This window comes from Pogonomyrmex barbatus, unplaced genomic scaffold (assembly GCF_055798465.1).
Source record: "Pogonomyrmex barbatus isolate J1 unplaced genomic scaffold, ASM5579846v1 scaffold17, whole genome shotgun sequence".
In the NCBI taxonomy this organism is placed as follows: domain Eukaryota; kingdom Metazoa; phylum Arthropoda; class Insecta; order Hymenoptera; family Formicidae; genus Pogonomyrmex; species Pogonomyrmex barbatus.
In genome coordinates, this window is record NW_028297113.1 from 4,142,495 (window position 1) to 4,167,880 (window position 25,386).

Consider the following 25,386-nt stretch of genomic DNA (forward strand, 5'->3'; position numbering starts at 1 on the left):
TTTCAAAATCAAATAATTGCGCTCGATCATCATTTACAATCAATTTGTGCATTTACCTTTCTCTCCCATTTTTTCCTGGCGGTAGGACTGCTCGGTTCGGAGCTCGGCTTCTTCCTATCCAAGATCTTGGAAATACTATCGTTCTGCGCCGGCTTGAATTTGCCGCACGCGCTATCCGTGACGCTTGGTCGCACGTCCTCCAACGAGGGTAGCTCCAAGCAGCTGGAGAACAAATCGCCAAGGATTTTCTTGACGCCGCCCAATGCGTGAAATGGATTAGCCGTCACGGGCCTATAATGCGGATCCCGTCGGCTGGCAAGCTCAGCTACTCGCCTGGCGGAATGGCATCTTGCCTTATCCGATGGTGTCGCATTATCGCAACCTCGCGCGTCTGCCGATTGACTTCTGAGCTTCGCGGTACGCCGCTTCGTCGTGCGTCCCTCCCGCGCGATCTCGTCCATGCTGGACATCAGCGTTGGATCGACAGTCGACTGCCGTTTACCGATATTGCTTTTCAGTTCTTCTTCGCAGGCCGCTATCATGGTCTCCAGGCTGGTAGTGATTTCCGGAAAGGTCGGCCTGGACTTAGGTTCGTACTGAAAACAAACAACCGCACCATTTACAATCCGTTTGCAAAATTAATGAATAAAAAAATTCATTCATAAATTAAATTCATAATTTTTTCACAATTCTTTTATCGACGACAAATAGTAAAATTTACTAAACATCCGCATCTCCAGATATCTCCTTCGTGCGTGTGTACATTGTATTCTCATTCTGATGGCAGTCGCTATACAAATCTCCGAGCATTCGCACCGGATCCGCGTTGCATGTTTTTACAGTTAGTAGAGATCATCATACTCACCGTGCAACAATTGAAGGCAAGTTGAAGAAAGGCGGGTGGCGGATCAGCGGCCGCGCAGATCTCCGCCACGGCCAGGTAATCGAGGCCAAAGTTATCTGAGCGTGGCAAATAGTCCGGATCTGCCGGAACCCGGCCAATCAGCTCGCACACGACGATACCGAAGGAGAATATGTCGGATCTGTGATCGTACCACTGGCCCTTGAGGCATTCGGGCGACATCCAGTAAGGGCTGCCGACGGTGCTGAGCCGATAGCCCGTGCTGGGATCTGGTATTTTTGCGGCCAGTCCAAAGTCGCCTACCACCGCGGTCATCTCGTTGCTGCACTCGTCTTTCTTGATCAGCACGTTCTTCGACGTGAGATCGCGGTGGAAGAGGCCGCGGCTGTGTAGGTAGGCCATACCACGAGCCACATCCCTCGCCAGGTTCATCCGGACGAGGAGCGGTAACGGCGTGTGTCGCGACATAATCAGCTGTTCCAGGCTGCCGCCGTTAATATACTCCGTTAACGCATGCAGCTGACCTTCGTGCACGCACACTCCCATGAATCTGAGAAGAAGAGATCGATCTTTGAAAAAGTGCGCCTTAAACTGAAAAATATTCCAACTCGTTCGCAACGATAAAACAAAGTTTCAATGCTATCTTAAAAAAAAAAAAAAAAAAAAAAAAAAAAAAAAAAAATAGGGAATAGATCTTAAAAGCTTTTTATTTTTACAATCTGGCATGTAAGGTAATTACAAAGATAACGCCGATACTGTCGCGATGATTCAATTGCAAAACACGTATCGAATATCTAGACTTTTTAATCTCTACTCTAATCTAAATTCTTTAATTATTTTAATCATTTTAAAATGTAGAACATGCTTGTCAATTTTCTAATCTTTAATCTCTGTCTTTCAATCTTCCATTTTTGCTTATACGGATATTTTAAATGAATTACAGTGTTTATAGAATAAAATAGTAATTATTTTCTAAATGACACCTTCTCTTAGTAGAAATCATAATAAAAATGTAATCATAGTTCCATATTTGACATTTAAGGATTTAAATGTTAAAAGGATTTAAGGTAAAAAGAGAACATGAAAAGTGTTTTGATGACGGCAGCTCTTCACTTTGATAAAATTTATGTAATAAAATTTATCTAAAAGCGTATTATAAAACGTAAAAGGAGAAATAAAAGAAGGGATACAATTTGTTACATAAAGCTCAGCTTAAAGCTCAGATTAAAGATTTAAATGCAATGTTGGAACAATATTCTAAAATGATCATAAAATAAAGCGGTATTTATCATCGCACTTCCGTAAGCACAAGCAAATTCAAAACTACTCGTCACTTTTATCAATTCAGTGATTTCCAGCCGAGATTAGATAATGAAAAGAATAGAGCAAAGGTGACGTTCATAATAACGTTACTGTAGCATATTTTAATGTATGATATTATACGCTTACTTTCTTCAATTAACAATTTATATATAATAAACAAAATAGAATCTACAAAGATGAATAAATAAATCAAAATGTAAAATAAATAAAAAATATAAGTATGCATAATTTATAACTTGGATAAGGATAATCAAATAAAGATAATTAATAATAATACTATATTATTATTAATAAATATATCTGATAAAGAGAGAATAAAAAAATAATGTCTAAAAAAATCTTGCTCGCTGTAATGCAAGAGAATGTTATTAAATATTGTTTACTATTCATCACAAAGTAGCTGAATAATAAAACTAACTGTAGATGCGGTGTTTTAAAGATGATTAAAGAGTCTAGACATCTTTAATATGTGCATTGTAATTTAATCGTCGCGATATCATCCTTATCAGCCTTATCTTTATAACCATTATATATGTGTTAGATAAAAACCTTGAAGAGAATTAAACATCGCTTTGTTTCAAGGAAACATCATCACGGTCTTGTTTGTCAGAAGATACTCCCGAGTAAAACAATATTGCTAAATATTCAATAATGTATATTATTCAATGACAAATATGTTTGAATATTAATCATACCAAAAGTCTTTCAGTACTTAATTATAACACGTAATGAGTAAACATTTTCATTAACTTTACACACATATACTCTTTCTGATGTATAATTAAAATATAAATTAGCAAGTATCAGTATTGAATACATAGAGATCAACTATACATGATAAAATAATAATAATAATAATAAAAATTTCATCATAATATAAATAATACTAAATAATTAACTTCTAAAGGACAATCTGACGGGAGATAATATTATATAAGTTCTTTTTTGTTATTAATTTCGTCAGAAAAATAACAAAACCACAAGTGAGAAATTATCTCAAAACAAATTCAGATTGCGGTTGAACAATCCGGTTACATTGTGAAAAGTATCCTGCTTGCTTACATTTCTTCCGCAAGTTAATCGATGAGTGCACTCTGCGTTATCATCAGACCGAAATAAAGATCCTATATAAATGGTAGACTTGAAGAGGAGAAGATCGCACGTCGTTGCACACATCGTATCGTCCCGATTTCGAGGCGTTTCTCGCCGAGCACGTCGAGACGTTTCTCCCACAAGCGACAGAAAAAAAAAAAAAAAAGGAAGACGAGAAACAAACGCGCGAGCGAAAGAGAAATTTCCGACGGGGAATTTTTCCCGGGTAAAACACAGGCGATATGCATACGCGATGCTCCAGATTCATTTTTTTTTTTTTTGCCGATCAGATAAGAGGAGAAATTGTCGCTCTTCTCGTGCTTCCCGAAGCTTGCCGCTCGCACGATGATCGATGCACATGTGGAAGCATTAATTTATACTACGTCGCATCGAAGAATTTCAAAGAGTAAACACTGATACTTGGCGTAATGCGAGAGGAAAAAATTTTCCAAAGATTATACCAGCTGCGAGAGTGAAAGTCGAAATGATAATGCGAACGAAAGTGTACACATCGATACAAGCGTAATGCGAATAAAAAGGGGGAAAAAAAAAAGAAAACAAAAGCGATTCACCTGAGAGATAATTGTACGTATCTTTTCTAAATAAATGCCGCTTTCTTTTAACTCTTTACTTTTCAGATCACTCCGTTGGCTCGGCACGTTTGTTAACCGAATATCTGCTATTATGCATTCATCCTCTAGTGATTCCGATTCGCAATACGAACGTCCACGTAAGTCGAAAGCCCGATGCCAAGCGCACGGCGGTCGATACGACCGTCTGACCATGCCGCGTCATTATCTACTTAGCTGAGAGAGCGGCGTTTTCTCTTTCACGCGGCTAGGAATTCATTTTCCGCAAGCCAAATATTATGTAAAAGGGATCGTTTGCACACGCAACGCGAATCGATCGAGAGCACGCGTTCGGGGGACAAAAATTATTCTCGAAGATTATTTTCGGACACCGCCCGGTTGCTTTCATTCAGTCGCTCTCGCCGTGAAAGCGACGTCTAATGCGCCGCTTGTCTGATCCGGAAGGTCTCGTTCCAAGAATTACGACTGGGATGTTGCTGTAACGATATTATGCTTGAACACTTGATACTGTTCTAACGTTACAGCATCGACACTTCACGACTGATTTCTCGAAAATATTGCTATCACACACAGCAGTGATACCATAAAATGTCTTGTCCATTATATATAATATGCAGCAAAATATATCATAATATTGTAGAGAGCATTATTATGTGTGATTAGTACAGTTGCAGCGGTCGATTAGAAAGCTATTGTTTTTCTTAAAAATAAAATATTTGCTGAAGCATTGATGAACGGTGCGACGATGCTTCGTGAAACTGTATATATAAAAAAAAATAATATAAAAGACATTTTCAATAAATTAGGGAAAAAAAGATTTTAAATTAGCCGAATAATTTAAATGTGACAAGATGCTCTCTACACTTTGAAACACTTTTTAAATATTTCAATAAGCCTGAGTAGAAATTTAAAAGTTTAATTGAAGCAAATAAAACAAATTGAAAGTTAACGTCAGTAATGTTTTGTCAGGCGCTGTTTGGAGATACCCAATGCCTCTTTTTAGAATACCTTGCGCAACGTCAATAACGTCCCGTTAAAACTGATGCGAGGCATCCGTATAGGCATTATCACGCTATAGCAACCCCGATTACGACGGCAACACAACGAGCGGGGGTGTAACGATGCACGCAAATGCCGCAAGTGAAGATGATAACTATTTTTACGGGTGAGTCAGCCGGTGCGGGAAACGGAGGATCCTGAGAGGATCCCGCGGAGTTTTCGCGGAGGCCTCGCCGAGGAAAATGCCAGAAATAAGATCCGCTAGGTCCACGACGGGTAAACATCGTATTCAAATCTGGGCCAAGCCGTTTATATCGTCGGAATGCGTTGTCGTCGCGGCGGCGCGTCCCGTCGAACGCATCGTCGCGTTAGCAACGCACGGCGGCGTTATGTCATAACTGAGAAGCGTTGGATCTCCGAAAGAAAAGATGAGAAATCTAAAAGTGTCTCATGATTACATTCTAAAATATATCTTATTCCGAAAAATAAACTCGGTAAGGGGTTCGTTTTTGAATATTTCGCGTGACGCATTTTACACCAGACATTATGAGCGGGCATGTGCGATAGTCAAGTTTCCAAATTTGACAGAAAGTGGAATTATTTAGACGCGAAATTAGAAATTAATTATTGAAAATGTTAAAGTTATTTTCAAGATATAAGTAATTGAAATCTGTTTTTAAAGGAATTAAATTTTTTAGGTAAAAAAATAATTTTTTGAAGCAAATAAAATTTGTTACAATGTTAAAATTAAAATATATATTGGAAATAAAATGCCTTCTCTTTCGAGACGTAAAATAATGAATATACAACACTATAAGCATGCACAATGCAATATTTGGATACACATTTCATGTGACACTTATACGCTATGGAGCGAAGGATGTTGTGTGCGTTCTGCACTTTAGATTCTGCTCCCTGCTATGCACCTAATAAGAATTTTCGCAACGGGTACAACGTGCCGAGTTAACCGCCGTTACCGCTAGGCGATGTATGTCGTAATTTCGTAACAAGCGTAGTTAAAGCGTAATACCGTTTTTTCTAATTTTTTATGCATTTCAGCGATCTTCCAAGCGAGAGGAATTTCAACGATATAATCGCCGGATGATAAATCAAACACACGATAACATGATCAGATAACAATCTGAATCGGTGTCGATTACGATAAATTATTAAAACTGTTTGCAGATACATGGTCGCCACGTGCTTCACAAACATCATGGAATCACTTGCTACGAGGATCTTGTACCAGAAATATTGGCACAATGTCGGAAAGAAAATCTTAAATTGATTTGTGACAAGACAAAACAAACCTGAGACGTGGGCACAAGAATTTTGCTGTAAATTGGCTAAAATAAATATCTTGAAGAAGTATAAATTTTACATAAAGTATCAAAACCATATTCAAGGCTCCTCATCAGTCGGTCATAAAGAAACGTGATAAGACGTAATGTCTTAATAGTCAATAATGACTCGTCAATAATGTCGTTAAATCTTGATCGGAAAGTTAGAAGACATTTATTATTAAATGCATTGCGCACGTTTTATTTTCCGTGATTCTTGATTTTTGCTCGCGTTGAAATAACTCATGCGAAAGAGGGCCACAATGCGTATTTGCCCGCAAGGATTAAGCGGGCAAGCAGAGCGGGTAGAAATTTATTTTATCGTCGTCATTGAATTCGGCACGTACGGTCGAGCGATTTCCTTCAATCGCAAAACGGAGTTTCACCAGCAAAAGTGAACCGGATTCGATTCGCGCCTCACTCACCTGAGTATATTCGGATGGCTAAGCTTGTTCATGAGCTGGACTTCCTTGAGCATGTTCGGCCTGTTCGCCGCCAGCTGATTCATTTTGAGCACCATCACCTGACTCGTCACTTTGTGAGTAACCTGAAAAAACGAAGCAAACACGGAGGTTAGTGACATATTACGGTGTGCCGTCACGTCCTGCTGTTATTGACATTAGATCATACGACAGATGCGCACGGTGCAACCGTTTCGATTCTTTGCTTTACGATTTTTGCCGAGGTCATAAGCACAAGAGCGCTGTTCCATGTTGGTATTGTACTATTTTGAGACATTCCAAAACAAAATCTTTGCCAAAATTTAGAATATATTTTTGCTACAAATTAATATTCAAAATATCAAATTACATAAAAAATGAATTTATGATACAATAAAATTTTATGTAAAATTTAAATAAAATATATTCTATACTAATATATAATAAAAGAAAATTATGCTTAAAATAATGCTTGGTTATATATACAAATTATTTATCTATATTTGATTTTATGAGCAATTGTCGTATTATGTTGTGCTCATCTATCTAAAGTTTAATTGTAAAATAGAATTTCTATGATTCACTAAAGCGCGATTAAAATAGAGGCCGGCCTACATAATTCGTAATCACATCTATGCAAGAACGACCTTAATGTATCGAGGTAATTTCATCATGACTGTGCGAAATGTTTATATGTTTGTCGTGAAATTGATACAAGTACAGGATACATCAAAATCATTTAATATTTAATAATTCGACGAAAACACACGTTATAATCACACGTCAAAATTATAATCACACAATAATTCTTTCGTAAAATGTAAGAAAATCTATTATTATTATTATTATACAATATCTCTTGACAATATCTCTTTAACTTCAGAGGTCTAAATAATTAAAATTCTAAATTAAAATTCTGTCGCTTTAAAATCCACTGAATATTAATCAAAAGATTTATTATTAATTTTTTTTATCATTTTATCATTTTAAGCGCGAAAGATCAAATTTTCTTCAATAATTTCATATACTTTGCGTATAATATATTAACAGATTCTGGGACATCCTGTACATCACTTAACAGCTCGGAGACGACGACAGATGCTTTTCTCATCTCGCTGAGCTACGAAACGGAGATTCGCGTCGCCCCGTTTTCACGTGGCGCGTGAGTAACACACGCGAGAGAACGCTGAAGCGATATTCTCGCGAAAGAGAAATTTATTAATGAAACTGCGGCATCTGGCCGGCGTAAGATGCCGCACGTAAAGACGCCGGCCGTGCCGCTCATTGCCGCAGCATCGTTCAATGTCGAAAATGGACATACGGGCCTCCTTTATTAGCCTTTGAAAGCTGCCGCGGTTGCTTAAATGAGTGCGATCATCGCAGGTTCACCAGCAGCTTCGGTTCCCCGAAGAAAAACATTCTCGTGGAAATATTGGAAGGATTCAATTTCGCAACTTCCTGTATTGTGCCACGGTGAATTGAGAAATAAAAAGATGAATTGAGAAATAAATCTCTTTCTCGGGATGACTTAATTAAACAAACATATTATGACGAGGAGATATTAATATCACGTGATATCCCGTCGAGGAAACTAACTGTTAAAATTTTATCTATCTATCAACGAACCTGTTAGTAGAAACTTTTTTTATGTTGATAAGATATACGCACTGTATATTACACAGACATATATAACACTATATATATATATATATAAAACACAGGCATTAAGAGAGCTAATTATTCTTGTTATCGTCCACCGTTTCTAATTAGAGAGCTGCCCCACCGAGCTTTCGAGAAACGCAGTCGTAAATTTTTTGGAATAAATAATAATGCAAAAGTGATCTTCGAGCATATTTTTTTTTCGCATCACAGATAAAATCGTGACTTTGACGCATATTCCTCGTGACGAGAGCATCTTCCGAGAATCTAAAAGATGCGAGACGCCGGGAAGGTTAAGGACCACTAGATTACATCAACTCACTCCTCCAGCCGATCCTCTCGGCATTGAAAGCATAATGCACTCTTTTACATTCCAGTGCTCGTACATCTTTTATCGTTCATCTCGAATTTCATCTCAGCTCGAAAAAGAATCGGAGATGAGACTGGAAAGGTGATGAAAATGGAGACGTGAAATAGGAAACACGAGAGAGAAGAAAGAAGAGTGAGAGAATATCTCTCTCTCTCTCTCTCTCTCTCTCTCTCTCTCCCTCTCTCTCTCTCTCTCTCGCTCGCAGTCGGCTTGCGAGATGAAGATTTCGCGAGTTAAAAAGTCGAGAATAATATCCGAGAATCTGGCCAGGATTCCTTCGCGATGCCTTGGCTGGCCCACAGTTGGGTCGTAGCCAAACTGTGACGAGTCCGAGTCCGCTGTAAACAGAATAACTGCGAATCGTTCCTGTTTCACGGCAAAAGGGAGAAAACTCCGTTTAACGTCGACGAATTTTATTTTAATTCGAAATTTTTCGCTCGGTCGAAAAATCGAACGTGCCATACGTTTATTCGCGTTCATCACGCTCGTTTTCCTCATTTCCTGAAAACTTTTTACGCGATTTCTTTACAGAACCAATTTTTCGCGAGTTTTCCTCCAAGTAAAATATAGATATAGAATTCTAGGAATGTATGTATAAAAGTTTAAAATGTTAAAAATGTTTCGTTGATTAATTCAATTTTCTTTTTCACAATTCACTCATGACAAGTTTTCAATACAAGTTTTATATTAAATTTCGAACAGACCTTTCTTCATTTTCAATTAAAATTTATATTAAATTTCGAACAGACATTTCTTCATTTTCAATTAAAATACCAAAGGATGGACGTAATGAGGAAATATTTATCATCCACATGATGCGATGCTATGCATGCCGAATGAATAAAAATACTTGAAATATAAGTCGGCCGCAGTCGAAACGATTCACCGCGTTTTCTCCACGCCAAAGATTTATTTTATCATAAATTATTCTTAATACGCGACGCGACGTGAACTTTCATTTATTCATTCGGGCAAATTGCGACGAAATTACGACGTAATTGATCCTGCCTCAACGCATATATAATAAACGATTGGTCCTTAATGAGAACGTTTACGTTCTTGCGTTTGCAGATTATCCATCAGATATCTCAATTTTCATTTTTCATAAAAGAATATCAGATATGAGAATAAAATACTCGAACACGTTTATAGCGGTAGAGTATCAGTCAATTATTTCATCACGTTTACTAATTTAAATATACATATATATTTCATTATTAGAAATTCATTAATCAATTCATTAATAAATAATTAGAAAAAAATTTTATAAAAAAAAAAAGCAGAATGATTGATGATCTGCGTAGGATTTAATATCTCTTCTTCCTCCTCGATAAAAATATACATTAAAGAGAAAGAAGCCAATGCAACATGGGTGGCTTAGCCAGTCGATTGATAGGAGAATCGGACGATGCTATTGGTCAACTGTGCCGATTCATTTGAATAATTCCCATTGTCTGGAAAGCTTCGGCCTTGCGTGTTTTCTACGCACTACGCGCCATTGTGTTTATGACCGCGGAGAGAAAGCACGCACGGTAATTACATTGTAGCACTGAGTGATTAATGCCTCCTTGAGCGTCGCATACATAATGCGAAACACGTCTTTCACGCCTTTTCATTCACACATGGAAGAAGCTATGTGTATGAACGATCAGTACAAAAGGAAAATTAAATAAAAGGAAAGCCGGCCCCCGTTGCCCGAAAATGAAACATTAGGACAGTGACTGAGAGATATTAATTTAAAGAAGTGGAGCGAAAAATTTCAATTCTTTTATAATCAAGCAAAAAGAAATTATGTTTCTCGTTTATGTGCTTAAATTTCACAATTGCAAAACAATTTCATCTACTTTAATTTCAAAACAAAATATAAATATATTATTAATTAACTAAATATAAATATTTCATAATAAAATGTCATCATTTTCCAAAATTATTTTTCAAAATCAGAAAGCTATATATGTAAAACAGTTTTAAATCTGAACAAATTTAAAACAAACAGACATTTTTAGAAACCGTGAGTATTACGGGAATAACGCCATTTTATAATTATATATGTTTTATTGTTTCTAATTTTTAGATAAATACGAATTGATTTCTATTACGCGAAATTTGTAAATCGCATTTATTTTCGTTATCTCTATGGGAAAAAATTCAATTTTGTTGGATAACGCTATCAATTTCCAGATGATTCTGTCATCAAGAAATTCGTTTTATAGAGGGAACAAACAGAAGAGCGAACATTTCATCTATCAAGTATCGTTCCAGGAAGCTATGGTGCAATTAAGAGCAGCGAACCAATTAGCAAGCGCACTGGACTTTGTAAGCTCGAAAACCCTCTCTGCAAAGGTCTGCCTCGTATGTTCGCAATCACTGTCAACCATCGCAGTCAACCGTCTAATTATAAGTGAGTCCACGAGACGAAAAGCGTCGAATAGAAAATGCAAAATCGAGATAGAAACTTGAAAATATATATATATACGAATCTTAAACGTTTCGCAAAATATTAAATATTTATTTTTAATTTAATAATGTTACGTGACGATATTAAATAATATGAGACTATATGAGAATAATATGAGAAACATATTATTTAATTAGAAAAAATTATCACATATTTTACGGTAGAATTTTAGTTCTTTAGAAAAGAAAGTTCTCTTTAATCTCCGAAACACAACCTTAAAATACTTTCGACACAACAAGAGCGATATAAAAATATTTCCATTTTATTCATTTAATTTCGCGTGCAATTGACATAACATTCTACAAAAATTGCGGACACGATTCTCGACACATTTCTACATGAATTTCTCGAAATTCAAAAATTTCTATATAAATATTTATTATTATGGAGTGGCGAAAACCGATTAAAACGATATGGCGGGAAACCGGACGTGCGAGGGACTTTCTAGACTCAAACTTTTTCAAGTGGAAATCTACATGCCGGTCGCTTGCTAAAGGTTAACTGCACTCACATGCAAATGTATTCTGCGGATTAGCACACGAGCACTGTAACGGCACGACGGCTGTAATTTTTATCGTATACCAACCGCCAACTTTAGTTAGAAATATATACTTGAGCGATACCAATTTACAGCGTTATATGCCTCAATATGTTGCACGCAAGTTGTGGCGATGACATAAAAGGAGGAAGACTTGAAATTTTACGAAATATTCCCTAACGGCTCTACATAGATAGACCTTTCTATCGCCGTATGTCTCCATTTAACGTTTATTGAAGTATACGTGTCTTCGTGACTACTGACATCCTGTATGATTACGGAAAATTGGATTTCATGAGAATGCAAGTTTGCAAAACGTTGAAATACATGGCTACAATCGCGAGGAATATGATGTAGTCGTGACTGTCGGACATTATTCTACGATAAACGACATATAAAGATTTGCGTTTGAAAGATATCGCGTAACTTCTTCTTATGTTTACTTTACATTTTATATTATATATCACATTAATTTACACTTGACATTTACTTTACCTCTGTATTTGCGTTGTCACGACAGCGGCGACAAATTTACCGCAACTCGAGATTATTTCGCAAGAACGAAAATTTTATTAAAAAAAAAAAAAAAAAAAAAAAAAAAAAAAAAAAAAAAAAAAAAAAAAAAAAAAACTCGACTAAAACATGCCAGAATAGTTAATATTCAATGACCGTTATAAAAATCAATTTTTTGTAAGTGATAAACATGATTAATTAAAACTTGAAGCAGAACGCGCGTGTAATGCAAAAGCGGGAAAAATATCTGTTAAAGTAGATTTTATTAGCTGCGGCAAAGGTCAACTGCACGCTCGACCCGACTCGCGTACAGACTCTTAATCCCGCAAACGAGAAACGTGTGATTATTCATAATCGTGACGTCGGGAATAAATGTCGGGAGGAAGTGATAGTCAAGGTCACGACAAGGTACAATGAATGAGAATTTCTCAGACGAGCGTGCGTGCGTGCGTGCGTGCGTGCGTGCGTGCGTGCGTGCGTGCGTGCGTGCGTGCGTGCGTGCGTGCGTGCGTGCGTGCGTGCGTGCGTGCGTGCGTGCGTGCGTGCGTGCGTGCGTGCGTGCGTGCGTGCGTGCGTGCGTGCGTGCGTGCGTGCGTGCGTGCGTGCGTGCGTGCGTGCGTGCGTGCGTGCGTGCGTGCGTGCGTGCGTGCGTGCGTGCGTGCGTGCGTGCGTGCGTGCGTGCGTGCGTGCGTGCGTGCGTGCGTGCGTGCGTGCGTGCGTGCGTGCGTGCGAATGAACAAACGGACGGACGGACGGACGAATAAAACGCACAATATATCGATCGATTTCTTTCTCACAGCGCGTGTCTCGTGGACTTTCTCCTTATTTCTAGAGATCGCGAACGAAAGATAGAGCGTTCGAGCGTTTCCTTTTCTTTTTTTTTTCTCAGCTAATGTACCGAAATGCACATTCGCCAAACACATACCATGCATTCCGCTTCCGTCTGATAAGTATATAACAATTAACCAAAACCCAGATAAATCGCACGCAATGCGAACTACACGGACATACATACATATGCGTATCATGACACGAATGCAGAAGTAAGAAACACGTTTTTATACGCGAGCAACTAAGCGAGTATTCCGAGCATCTCAAATTTCAAAGGCCGCGTAACGTCAGAAGTCAATTCGTATTTATATAAAAAATGAGAGACAATAAAATATAATCTAAATCGTAATGTGGCGTGTTATTCGGCGTTTTTATTGCTCACGGTTTCTCTAAAGAAATCTCTATTTGTTTTAAACGTGTCTGTCATAAAAGGAGAAAAAATGTCGATGACATTGAAATGTGAAAAATGTGAAGTGTCGACTTTTTCGGAGACGCCGCGAGAGAGAAATAAACGATCGAAACAGTGAGATAAGTGGACAAGTAACGGCGGAAATGATTAATACCGTAATGCAACGACAATTTCGTCGTGTATCGATTTACAATCTCGATAACTAGAAAGGAAAGATCACGGAAAGACACGATGCACGGTAGTGAAGATAGCTTGTCACGCGTGCACGCCGCGGAGAAATTTATCGCGCGCATTTACCATTTTACATGTCAGGCATATATTTATTAAATAATAAACGACGATTTCACGCGCTCTTTCCGTTTCTCTATCGCTGTTGTACGATCGGATTAATTGATAACCGTCTCACGCGAATGGTAATCTCAGAATTTCGAGATTGTCACTTCCATATCCCCATCGCGTCTCCGACAGTGAGATCACCTATAATTATCCCGAATAAGCATAATAAAAATGCGCAACCTACATTTAAACGATGTCAATCTCAGTAATCAACGAATCTTCTACACTAACACAATCGTTCACAGCATCGGCTTATTGACTTAAACTGGCAGACTGACTCAGTCAAAGCAGAGATATTTTTACTACGACAGAACTCAGCGGAGAATATTATTTTTTTCTGTAAAAAAAAAATCTAATCAAAATTTAATTTTGCAAAAATTTAATTTTACATGAAGCAATACTTTTTATTATTATATTAAAATTGTTTATTATTAAATTTTCCATCAGCAGACCTGTATTTTCTTTCATTCCTGTGGTTTTGTACAAATTGTATCAGTTGGATGGTACCGGTAGACCGGAAGTGCGGCCTTTCCTCTTTTAGAACGCATAGTGGTTTTTACAAGCCGCAGACGGACGCCTCCGCGATACAATTTGCAGCCTTGCCTGCGGAAGTCTGCGAGTCGACACGCACGTGTCGCGCAGGTGGGAACGGTAACGAATCGAATCGCGGGGAAGGCAAACGAGCGAACGACCGAGCGAGACTCATTAGAGAGTGTTCGTACTCCATGGCCAGCGCGCCGTGACCGGCTTTCTCGTCTACTTCCAGCATATTCTCGCTCGCGTGAGGGGGAAGGAAATGCCGGTGTTGCCTGCGAACTCTTGAGTCACAGGCAAGGTCGTCGTTTCCGATGGACGAACGCGAGCCGACGCCGAGGCTGATGCCAGCCGAATCCCCCGTTTCGCTACCCGCTGAATTTCGAAACCGTTAAAACCGCTCTCGAATCATTTATTAAAATTCATGCGATATGGACCGTTTCGATATTTCGCGCTGTAAAATCCTTCTGATTAATGCGCATAGTTTTACATGGAAACGAAAGTTATCGTGCGAGGAAAGAATAATAAATTGAATGAATTAAGAAGCGCAGTAGCACATTTATCATTCTTCTCGCCTTACTTTTTTTTTTTTTTTTTTTTTGTATAATTATGCAACGTTGTTTCATATTGTAAAATATGAAATGAAATATAAGATTTATTTTTCCATAAATTTTTTTCATGTAGAATTTTTCTAGATTTTTAAAGACAATTTAAATATTTTTTTAAATTTAATTTATTATTTTTCTTCGGGCCATGCAATGAGAAGTCGAAAGAAATATAATTACTTCATTATCATTTATCGGTTTATATTTTAATTGGTGTCAGTTCGACATCTTAGTTACGGTCGATGAAATTTCATTTCGTAATTAAAACATCCGGAATGTCTACCTATTGTCAATTATAATTAGGAAGAACGTGAGTTCGCAATTAATATCGTCATTTCCGTGAAATACGACATTTGCAAAGTTTCCGCTCCACATAGTTATGAAGTACCTCATAGTCATAAAATGTAATTAAATTATAACTGTTACTGATTAATTCGATCAAAAGTTGCAAACAAAACCGTTAAGAATTTACGTTTTTAATTCAACAAGCGCGACATTCCCTTAAAAACAATATATTTATTAAGTTATATATACTTTTAAGAATCTTTAAAAAATATTACTTAAGTAAGGTACATTAAATCTAAAAGTAGTGAAATATATGAAATTTAAAAAATTACAAATTAAGTTTAACTACAAGTTGTGGGTTTAACGATAATTTAACAGATTAATAATCGCGGAAAAAAATAATTGTATTTTCGATCGAATTCGCTTCCCTATGGAACTAATTAAATAATGCTTCTCTTCAGGAAGTTTCTACTTTCCGTTTACTCACGGTTTCACAAGGTATTTCAAATTAATTATAAGGCGAGAAATTAGAAGAACGCAAACTGTATCGTGATTTTCGTATTAGCGGCGATTACGTATTAAGCGAACGCGGTGAATGTTGCAATGCGAACGACTGAAACGGTCAGGCAAATGGCACGAATGGCGCTTAGAAAACCGTTGCTTCGGCGATTTGCCATAAAGTTGAAATTGCTACAATTTCAACGCAACCGCACAGTTTTATGTCACGCATAATCTCACACGTAATCTATATTTTAATTTCAATATCATATTCTTTCGAACCTATTGAAACTTTTCTAAATAAGAAAAACAAGAAAAATCCCTGTAACAATACACATTTATTTATACTTGTATTTTTGTACTAAAAAATATTTTTTCTTATATTTTTTTTTTATTCCTTATGTATAAGTCTGCCAAATTTCGCTGTGATATCTAAATTTTTTTCCTACGCTGGAAATAAATAAATAAATTACACAAACTCCAATTTATAATCTCGCAAATTTGTAAATGTAGAAGTGAGTTAAATGCGGACATCGGCAAGTTCGTAGGAAATATTATCGAACTCGATTATAAAGCTCTACCTTGGATCGCGTTGTCGATCGAGCGAGCTGACTTTCGCCCATTACTCGCGAGACACTCGCATATCGTATCATCGCGACGTCCGCGACGTCGAGTCTGCGGTCCGATCATCACGTGCGATCGGTGGAGCGTCCATTCTTAGCCGGCTCTTCCATGTCCGCCGACTCCCCGAGCATCGCCAATATAATCGCTATGCTATAGCCATTATGCGTGTCATTATCGATAATTCACTGCGTTTTCACTACAGAGCAGCGGACCAGTCCTTGCTTGTCGTTCGCGCGCATACCGCTCGTAAATGCTCACGGGATTACCGGCGTAGATAATAATTGCATTCCGCGGCGACGCGACGCGATTTGTCCGCGGCGATGGTGAGCGCGATTAAAGAGAGTTCGAAACGAAGATTCCTTCCGATCGCCTTGGCGTCGACTTTCGCCCGATCGAGGATTAATGCCGCGGCGGTGAAATCACGATCGGAACAGCCGTATATACAAGGTATGCGAGAATGAAGCGTCACTTCCTCCAGTGAAATTACTGATTTTTTGACGAATTTAGAATCGATCTTTCCGTCAACGAGTGCATAAAGTGGGAAGATTTATTTTGCTCTGCTTTTTAACTAATAAAAATATCTCGTATTACTGACAATGATATTTCTCTATCGAACGGAGTAACGTCTCTCAGAAAATTTCAGCTGGTCGTCGGAGCGAAGAGTCACGTGAGAGTGACATACATGAAAATGATTACCATTCATAGAAATAGATAAGTCCTAATTTCGTGATGATGATTACCGTCTTTTTTCCATCGAGTGGCCGAGCAGAATGAGAGCCGTAATTGAACACGTAACGACGAGCGGTGATATCGAGAGGAGAGGCCCCGGCGAAGGGAAATTCTACTATCGCATCTGCGGGCGACCCGCATCAAAGGATTTAAGCCAGCAGGGAGGATGAGAACGCGTGTGTAGGTGGAATGGAAGGCGGAGAACAAACGAGAGGAAGAGAACCCTCTCCCCCCTCCTCCTCCTCCTCCTCCCGCTTCTCCTCTTCCTCTCGACTCGCTGAGAACATCTCGTAAGACACGTTCCTCTCAGCATGCCTCTCGCGAGGGCCTCTTCCTCGTTCAAGCGAGGAGGCACCACCTCGTTTCCTCGCAACAACGACAATTTCGCAACGGACGTTGGTTTGCGTAATGCGCAATTACGCGAGACGATCCCGGGGCCGAAATGCAGACGGTGCGCGATAAGCGTCGTCGACAGTACGCGGCGCTTTGGATGCACCTTATGCAGTATTCATGGGAACATCGCGGCTAATGGGAAAAGATAAGAAAGGCGGACGGTTTTCGTTTTCCGCGGAATTGCGCTCCTCGATGCGACACGAAACTTCGAACGGTCGTAATCCGCAATGTGATTTCGTATTGCAAATTGCGACTCGTTGACCGATCGGCGGAAGGCCGATTTATGCGATATTTCGCGCTTTACGGAATGCCTCGTTTCTACCAGGTCAACCGTGGTTGACCGTTAACGCTTTTCACGTTGTAAGAACTCGGGAGAAAAAAGGACTTCTAACAGAGTTTCAAAGATGCAAATAAAGAAGGCTTAATCTTAGCATGAGTTTATCTTAAAAAAATTCAAGATTTAATTAATTGTTAAATTATTAATTATTAATTGTTATTAATTGTTAAAATCAAGATATATTGAAAAAGGATTTGGATATTAAAGAGTTCGATATTACTTTTTATTAAAAAAAAAAAAAAGAATCGATTTTAAATATTCAGAACATGTCATTAATGTTCTTCTTAATATACATGTTATATAATTTATATATAATATTATATATAATTAATGTATTATTAATTGCTAACGTTTAAAGATACAAGGTCTCCACCTAATAGTGACAAATTTAAATAGCATAATTTTGTACAATGTACATAATACAGCCAAAAGTGAAGTCAGAATTACATTTGGCAACGTTCGAAATGGTGTAACATATAATCAACAGATTAATCTGGATGAGAAGTGTTGATATAACACAAGCAAGCTACTCTAACATGCGCCATATAAACTTGGCTCGTACTCGGCTGAAAAGATTCAAGCACTTCTTATTCGTCGGACTTCTTATTCGTCGTGATATGCGCATTCTGATTCGTCGCGATACCCGGAGACACGACTACGCATATGGAAGCTCGTCGTGGTTTAAAAATAGATCCGCTGCATCTTTCGCTTGAGCCCTTCCTCCTATCTCGTTTGAGCCCTCCATAATTTTCGCCAGTTTGTTACTACTTTCACGCTATGAACAGATTCAGTTTTCAATTTAAAATAATTTCGAAACAATAATCTAAATTAATCAGAATAAATCTTCGTATGAGAAACAGACAAAAAAAAAAAACAGTTGATAAAAATTGTTGATTATCCTCGTGTATAAAACAAATGCAACATTTATCGTTTATCGTTGTTTATCGTGGCTTATCACCAACCTTGGCTATCTTAGCTGACGCTAAAATATATGTGAGATTTGTCAACGACAATTTACTGCTCGTCCCTTTCGTTTTCGAATTTTGCAATCAGAGAAAATAACAATATAATAATATTTTCCTCGCTCCCCTTTAATTATTAATCTTAATTTTAGGTGTTAACATATCCAAAATAAATTTCGCAAGTGGCTCTAATATATGCTAACTATTAATTTAGATATGACAGTTTAGATATGAAAGTTTAAGACGATTGATTAATCGTGTGCAAAGTTTCAAATTTCCATTCGCCGATGAATCTAGATCATTTCGCAACTTTCACTTATTTACAACAATTTACTCGCGGAATCAACAATAACAATCACTCATCGTTACGCGTCTTTTGACGTTACTCCAAACTTTGCAGTTTCATAATTCTTGGAACGAGAAATCGGCACCTAGCCGTAGGGAATCTTACGCGAAACTGCAAACTTAATCGATTAACTTCAACACGCGAAGATTGAGACAAATAAGTACCGCTAGAGATAAATAAGTACCGCTCTCTGTTTCGTCTATCTAATATCTATCTAATATCTTTATTTTGGATAAATAACGGTATTGAATACTCTGTCGGGATTCGCACGATGAACTTGAATGAAAGCTTGTCTTTAGATTCCGTTTGTCTCATTCTCTGAAATTCCCTTTCTCGAATTCTATTTTCCATCTCGATATTTTTATCCGCAAGTATATTTTATTTAGACGGGGAATATTTAGCTATCTAATTCATAATCGATTTTTATATAAGTCTATAAATAAAGAAAATTTTCAAAGATAACCGGCTAATTTCTGCTAATTCCATTAATTTTCATTTCGATTTTGGCGATACTTCTACTTTAGAATTTAAGTGAAATGTTTAGGCACAAATTTTGTAAGCAAGTTTGTTTGCAGTTGATGATTAAAGAGCATGCGACTGCATACTCGGCTAGAAAATTGATGTACTTGCTCAAAACTCTTGGCACGGCAATTGCCCTATCGTGCCAAGAATGCACGACCTCTGGGCCTTCAGTGACCCTATGTCGACTGCGATTAACTTTCGAAATTTTTTGAAACGTTTATGATTTTATTATAATTATAATCATTTTCTTTCGAGACTCCTGTACTTCCTGTACACGTTTCTCATTATATACAATATATCTCACAGCGATAAATGTGTAATTCAAATAACGAAAACGTTGTAAAATTAACAAATGTACAACCTTCTCTCTGTACCGTTTTAATAATTACATTTCTGTCATTAAATTGAAATACTATATAATTTCTTAATAGTATATTTTATTAGAAGATTAGAATATTAAATCTTCTTTTCCTATAGGTCGGTTAAATAATTAACGAAAGATTTGAAGATGATATGACATTCTTGTCAAATTTTAACATTTCTGTAGCCCAAAATTGTTACATGACATTTACCGAACTGTACACATGTCATTGGACAATACAATAAATCGAGAGCAATTATGTCAGCGGAATCTGACAATCTCTGACGCACCGCACCCAATCATTAATCATTCTTCCGATTAATAATATTAGTCATGTTCGAGAGGAGATTGCAAGTAGAATTTGACCTACGGCACAAACGACAGGATCGATTCTATCCACGATAACATCGAGAAGCACGAGTTTATTTTTAAACGAGGGTCTCGCTAATGCGCTCAAGCAGAGGTGCGCTATCCAACATCTGGCGGAACAGAAAAATATTATCCTTGCCGGAGGCAACGAGGAAAAAAGAGAGAGAAGAAAAAGAGCACGTTGAAAATTTATTCCACGAATCTCGAAACTGAAGCTCGCCCAAAGAAAAGATAGCAATCATTTAATTATTATTAAAATCAACCTTAATCTGGCTTAAGTGACTCCACGGGAGGAATTTATAAAATATGTTGAATAACTAGAGTGAAAATATTCCGATAAAAATAGGAATGAAAATGGCCCGGTTTTTTCAAAAGGCACTTCGTCACTCGAGAAATGTCAGGAGGGATTACGTGGTGGCGTCAAGTTCGAGATTTGCGCACCGCTGCACCGGAGGAATCACCACAGTCACTACGAAGCGTGCTCAATTTCCTGTTGACCTATTTATAACGCGCCTATCCACGCCGCGGAGAAGCCGCGGCATACTTTTCAAGGTCCCGGATTGCTCGGCTGACTTGTGCTGGTAGATAGATAGGTAGGTAGGTAGGCAGATGGGTAGGTAGGTAGATAGGCAGTCCAGCACAGCCGTCATCTCGACCGGCGCATCTGCCGCAATCGCAGGCCGGCAAATGCGCAAAATTACGGACTGCACGGAATGAATATCACAGAACTGGGGCAACTTTCCGGGGCCACTTTTACCACTTGCGCGTGATGAAGTTAGATCGATAAAGAGAATGGAGGGAGGGAGGGAGGGGAAGGGGGAGAGAGAGGGGGGGGGGGGAGGGACACGTGCATAAATCTCTCCGCGGGATGCAGAATGCGGCGTCGCACGCACGACGAGCGAATTTCGATCGATTTCCGCAAAATTGCTACACGATTCCATCTCAAATCAACATGCCCATCCTCGATTCACCGTTACGATAATAGCGCGCAGATGAAGCGATATAATTTATTTGCGTCCCTCCCGGTGCTTTACAAGACTTCCGCTGGAATTCTAATTGCTCCAATCTCATCTTATAGATTTATCATTATTACATTTATATCTTGTGTCTTGCTTCGTTCGAGGATTACTTCAAGAAATTGTAATTTTTTTTCATGCAACTCTCGTAATTTTCCTCTAAGAATATAACTTTCATAAATTTGATAAAATTTTTACTTCAAACCGACGGATTTCTCGTGATATTGTAACATCTTAAATAAATTATTCGCGTGCAATTGGAAAATCTATAAAGCGAGAAATTTTTATTCCTGAAATCAGTCGAAGAAAAATAAAGTCAAGGATAAGACCCTACGATAATTACGTGCTCTTGCTTACGGCAAATATACACAATGATTTACGTAAGCAACCGTGACACTATTCTTAAATCGCAACGTCTTCTGCATTCGTAAACGCAAATATACAGTGCACGACCATAAAATTCTATAGAAAAATGCATTGTAACAAATGTTCGGCATTATCCAAATAATTCATTTCTCTTCAAGGTATTTTTAGTCGTCAAAAGATCTCGTCGCTTTAATTATAAAATCATTACGTTACGAGAAAAAAAATCCATTGTGCTTTTTTACTTTTTGCGATAATAATTGGTATTATTATAATGATATTACAATAATTGGTACTATCGTAAAAGGAATTTAAAATAAAAAGCAGATTATTTTGTATCTTTGACTCATTCAGGATCTTGTGTGAAGTACTTGCTAACATATCATTTTTTTCCTTTCGTTATTTACATGATAAAAATTATCACATTAGTGACGTCACTGCGTCATGACGTTATGTATGCTCGTATGATTCACGATCACTAAATCGAATAAAAAAATATCCTCCTACGCAACTTCCCCATTCGCGAGTAAATGATAAATTCGAGTAAAACGATAAACGATCTGAAGACTAAGGAAAAAGAGGATTTTTTTTTCTGATAAGTTATATACATCGAATGAGAATTTAATATTTCCGAAAAACCGCGCCAGGACAAAAACAAAATGTCTTCTGATCACTCGTTACCGATGAGTAATCGCGTAATTACGAATGGAATTAAGTTTATGAGGCTACGCCTTCGTGCCGGCGAGCAAGCGTATCTAATCTCCATCCAAAGGATATTAATCTAAACGAAGATAACGCATTCCACACAGCGAAATACATCCGTTTCGAATTCGCGATTGTTGTTCATAAACAATGGTGAGAATTAAGAGGAAGCACATTGCCATACGGGAGAAAAACTTTCTAACGAGCCTCCTCTAATGCAATCAAGTATGTATCTTGAAATCTGATATCGTTCTCGATAGGTGAATGGCACTAATCATCCAGATTTTCGCTGTGCCGTTTAACCAGATAAAATTAGATTATATTTTTTATAATTTTACAATATGTAAAAAAATTTATAATTTTTTTCAATTTTTGTAATAATAGTTCAATTTTTATAATTATTACGTGCGAAAGAGATAAATATATATTAATGTAATACATGCGGCTTATTCTCATCGCGTTGAATCGCAAGAGTATTTTATCACAAAACTTTCTATTAATTAAATATCATCCTACCTTATAAACCTCCGAGAAGAAGCCCGCGCCAATTTTCTCCATGTAGAAGTCGTCCAGGCGGTTCAATGAGGCGACGGCGTGCCTGAGCGCCTGACACGACGCCCCGGTGCGTCTCTTCGAACTCGAGTCCTGAACCGTCTCGCCCGAGCACATCGTCAATCCGTGCACCGCGCCACTCTCCGTCATCTCCGTGGGTCGCCAGGAAGGATCGCGGCACTTCTCCTTAAGCTCCTTGTAGGTCTTCGGCGAGGTGGACGACTGCAGTTCCGTCGGCAGATCTTGCGGCAGATAGGATACGCAATTCTGCTGCAGGGCCTCGCCGCTGATCCTCCTCACCGTCCAATCTTTGGACGGCGTCGAGATGACGAAATCGTCGCAGGTGTCATCCTCGCAGGACGCGGCGGTGACGGTCGCGGAATCGCCGGCGCCGTCGGTGACGTCGGTGACGTCGATCGTTCTCGACGCCGGCTTCTGATGCAACTGCTCGCTCACAACCGCCGGCACGCTGGACGCGCCATTCGAGCTCGCGAAGTAATTGTCCGTCACGAGATCGTCGTTCCCGGATCTCTTTTCACCCGGTAGCGACATGTGTTGGATCGTCTCGGAAGATCTCGGCGAAGATAATTTGGCAGCGACCGTACCCGAAGGGGCGTATCCCTGCAAGCACTTGGTCTGCTGCTCGTTACACGTTGTCTGATGCTCTTTGGTGCTCACGGACTCTCGCTTCACGGCGATCTTCGCGGCGATCTTCGCGATCGTATAGTCTCTGGCACACGAGTCGACGTTAAGATTTCTCGCGATCGTGGTGGACTGCGGTCGTCGCGATCTGCCGACACCGGTCTTCAAGTAATTCGAACAGTTTTGACCGGCGGCACACTTTTGCACCGCGTTGACATGATTTCTGCCAATTTGGGATGATCCTTCCTTGGGCAAACACTTGGCCGAAGTCTTGGAAGAGACGGAGTTGCAGGTCGTTGTTGTCTCGTCGATCCTGCAGGGCCTAGAAAGCTCCGCGGATATGACGTCCATCAAACCGGCGGGCGATTGCAGGGAGTTGCTGGGTGCCTCGGAGACCACGACGGACGAATCGTTGTCGACGTTGTCCTTCGTCGGTCGCCAAGGTCTGGCCTTGTCGTCGGCACTCACCGTCGGCGTCTCCTCCACCGAGAAGCACGGCAGACACGACGCCGTGCCCGTCGTCGCCGGTCTGATGCACGACTTGGCTGACGCTTGGCCGCTGTTATTATTAGGCGGACCCGGCGTGTTCGACGGCGGTACCTTTCCGAACATCTTCGCCGTTATTGCGACGAGGAGGCGGTCGCGCAAGCTGACGCGAGACGACGACAGCAGTGGCAGCCTTGTATGCGTCGCATCACACGCGGCCGACTCGATGATGCGCCTCTCGACGATCGTCACGGCGTCGTCCTGCCGTATCTCGCGACGAACGAGAGATGATCCTTTACAATAAATAACTGCTCGAACCGAAAACAAACGCGGCAACGATGCCACGATGTTTCGAACGTGTTCGAACGACGATAGCGGTGGCAAGGTACATCCGTCTTGCAATGTGCACCTTGCTTTCGTATGCGGTCCAAATTGACGTAATACAGTCAATGAATCGCGTTCGCGTTGACTTGGTCAAAGAACATTCTCGGAGCACTCGTAGTGTCTTGATCGGCAGAAGACTCGATCCTTCTTTCGTGTTTCGAGTGTGCTTCAAAAAAAATTCGAAGAGGTCCTTTCGGTTCGCTGGTCGAAGGACGTTGGAACTCGTAGGAAGACGTGGGTATCTCGGAGTAAGACAATGACAAAAATTGTATCGTGCGTTGTTTCTGGTACAAGATTCTGGAAGACACTCGTCCACGATGAACAGATTGGAAGGCGAAGGAGACGAAGACGCGAGTTCGCGCTCGACGCTAGTTTGTTTCCTTTTTGGCAGTGGCGTCACACGTTGAAATCACAGTCGGTGGGTCACAGGCGAATATTATCCTTGCAGGGCAGCCTGGGATAACGTCACAGGTTCGAAATGAAGCGTAGGAAGAGCACGGCACCGAAACTTGGCACGGTTCCCCCCCTTCGTCATCAACCGGCAAGTCCTCGTGGGCTGACTCAGATTTTCCTGAAATAAAGTTGCACCCGACAGGTGATCGGCGAGTGTCGAAAATTTCAACGAACATTGACGTAACGAAAAGAATATATATACACACACGGTGTTTAAGTACACACATTGACTGAACGTCTAAAAGACGTACTTCCCGACATTGCAAAAGAATTGCGTAGACGTCTTCAACTTTTAAGACACACTTTAGAAGTCATCGGGTCTTCTTAAGACATCTTTTAGAGATCTTCAATGTTTATTATTTTTAAAATATTTCCATGCTTCTTTAGATACTTAGATACTTATTATTTTGTCTAAATTTTCAAAAAGTTGCATAAATAAAAGAAAATTTTTTAAATTACTATG

The 25,386-nt window shown here is 39.2% G+C and overlaps 1 protein-coding gene across 1 annotated transcript in view; it reads right to left on the reverse strand.

The window, feature by feature from the left end:
- The window catches only part of cdi (serine/threonine kinase), a 34,438-nt gene that overhangs the window by 3,238 nt on the left and 5,814 nt on the right, over window positions 1-25,386 (reverse strand). The window contains exons 2-5 of the mRNA XM_011632869.3: window positions 22,923-25,041; window positions 6,632-6,753; window positions 866-1,412; window positions 57-596 (exon numbers count right to left, since the gene is read on the reverse strand). Coding sequence (XP_011631171.2) covers window positions 57-596; window positions 866-1,412; window positions 6,632-6,753; window positions 22,923-24,212 — 2,499 coding nt within the window. The 5' untranslated portion in view covers window positions 24,213-25,041. The remainder of the gene's footprint in view (window positions 1-56; window positions 597-865; window positions 1,413-6,631; window positions 6,754-22,922; window positions 25,042-25,386) is intronic.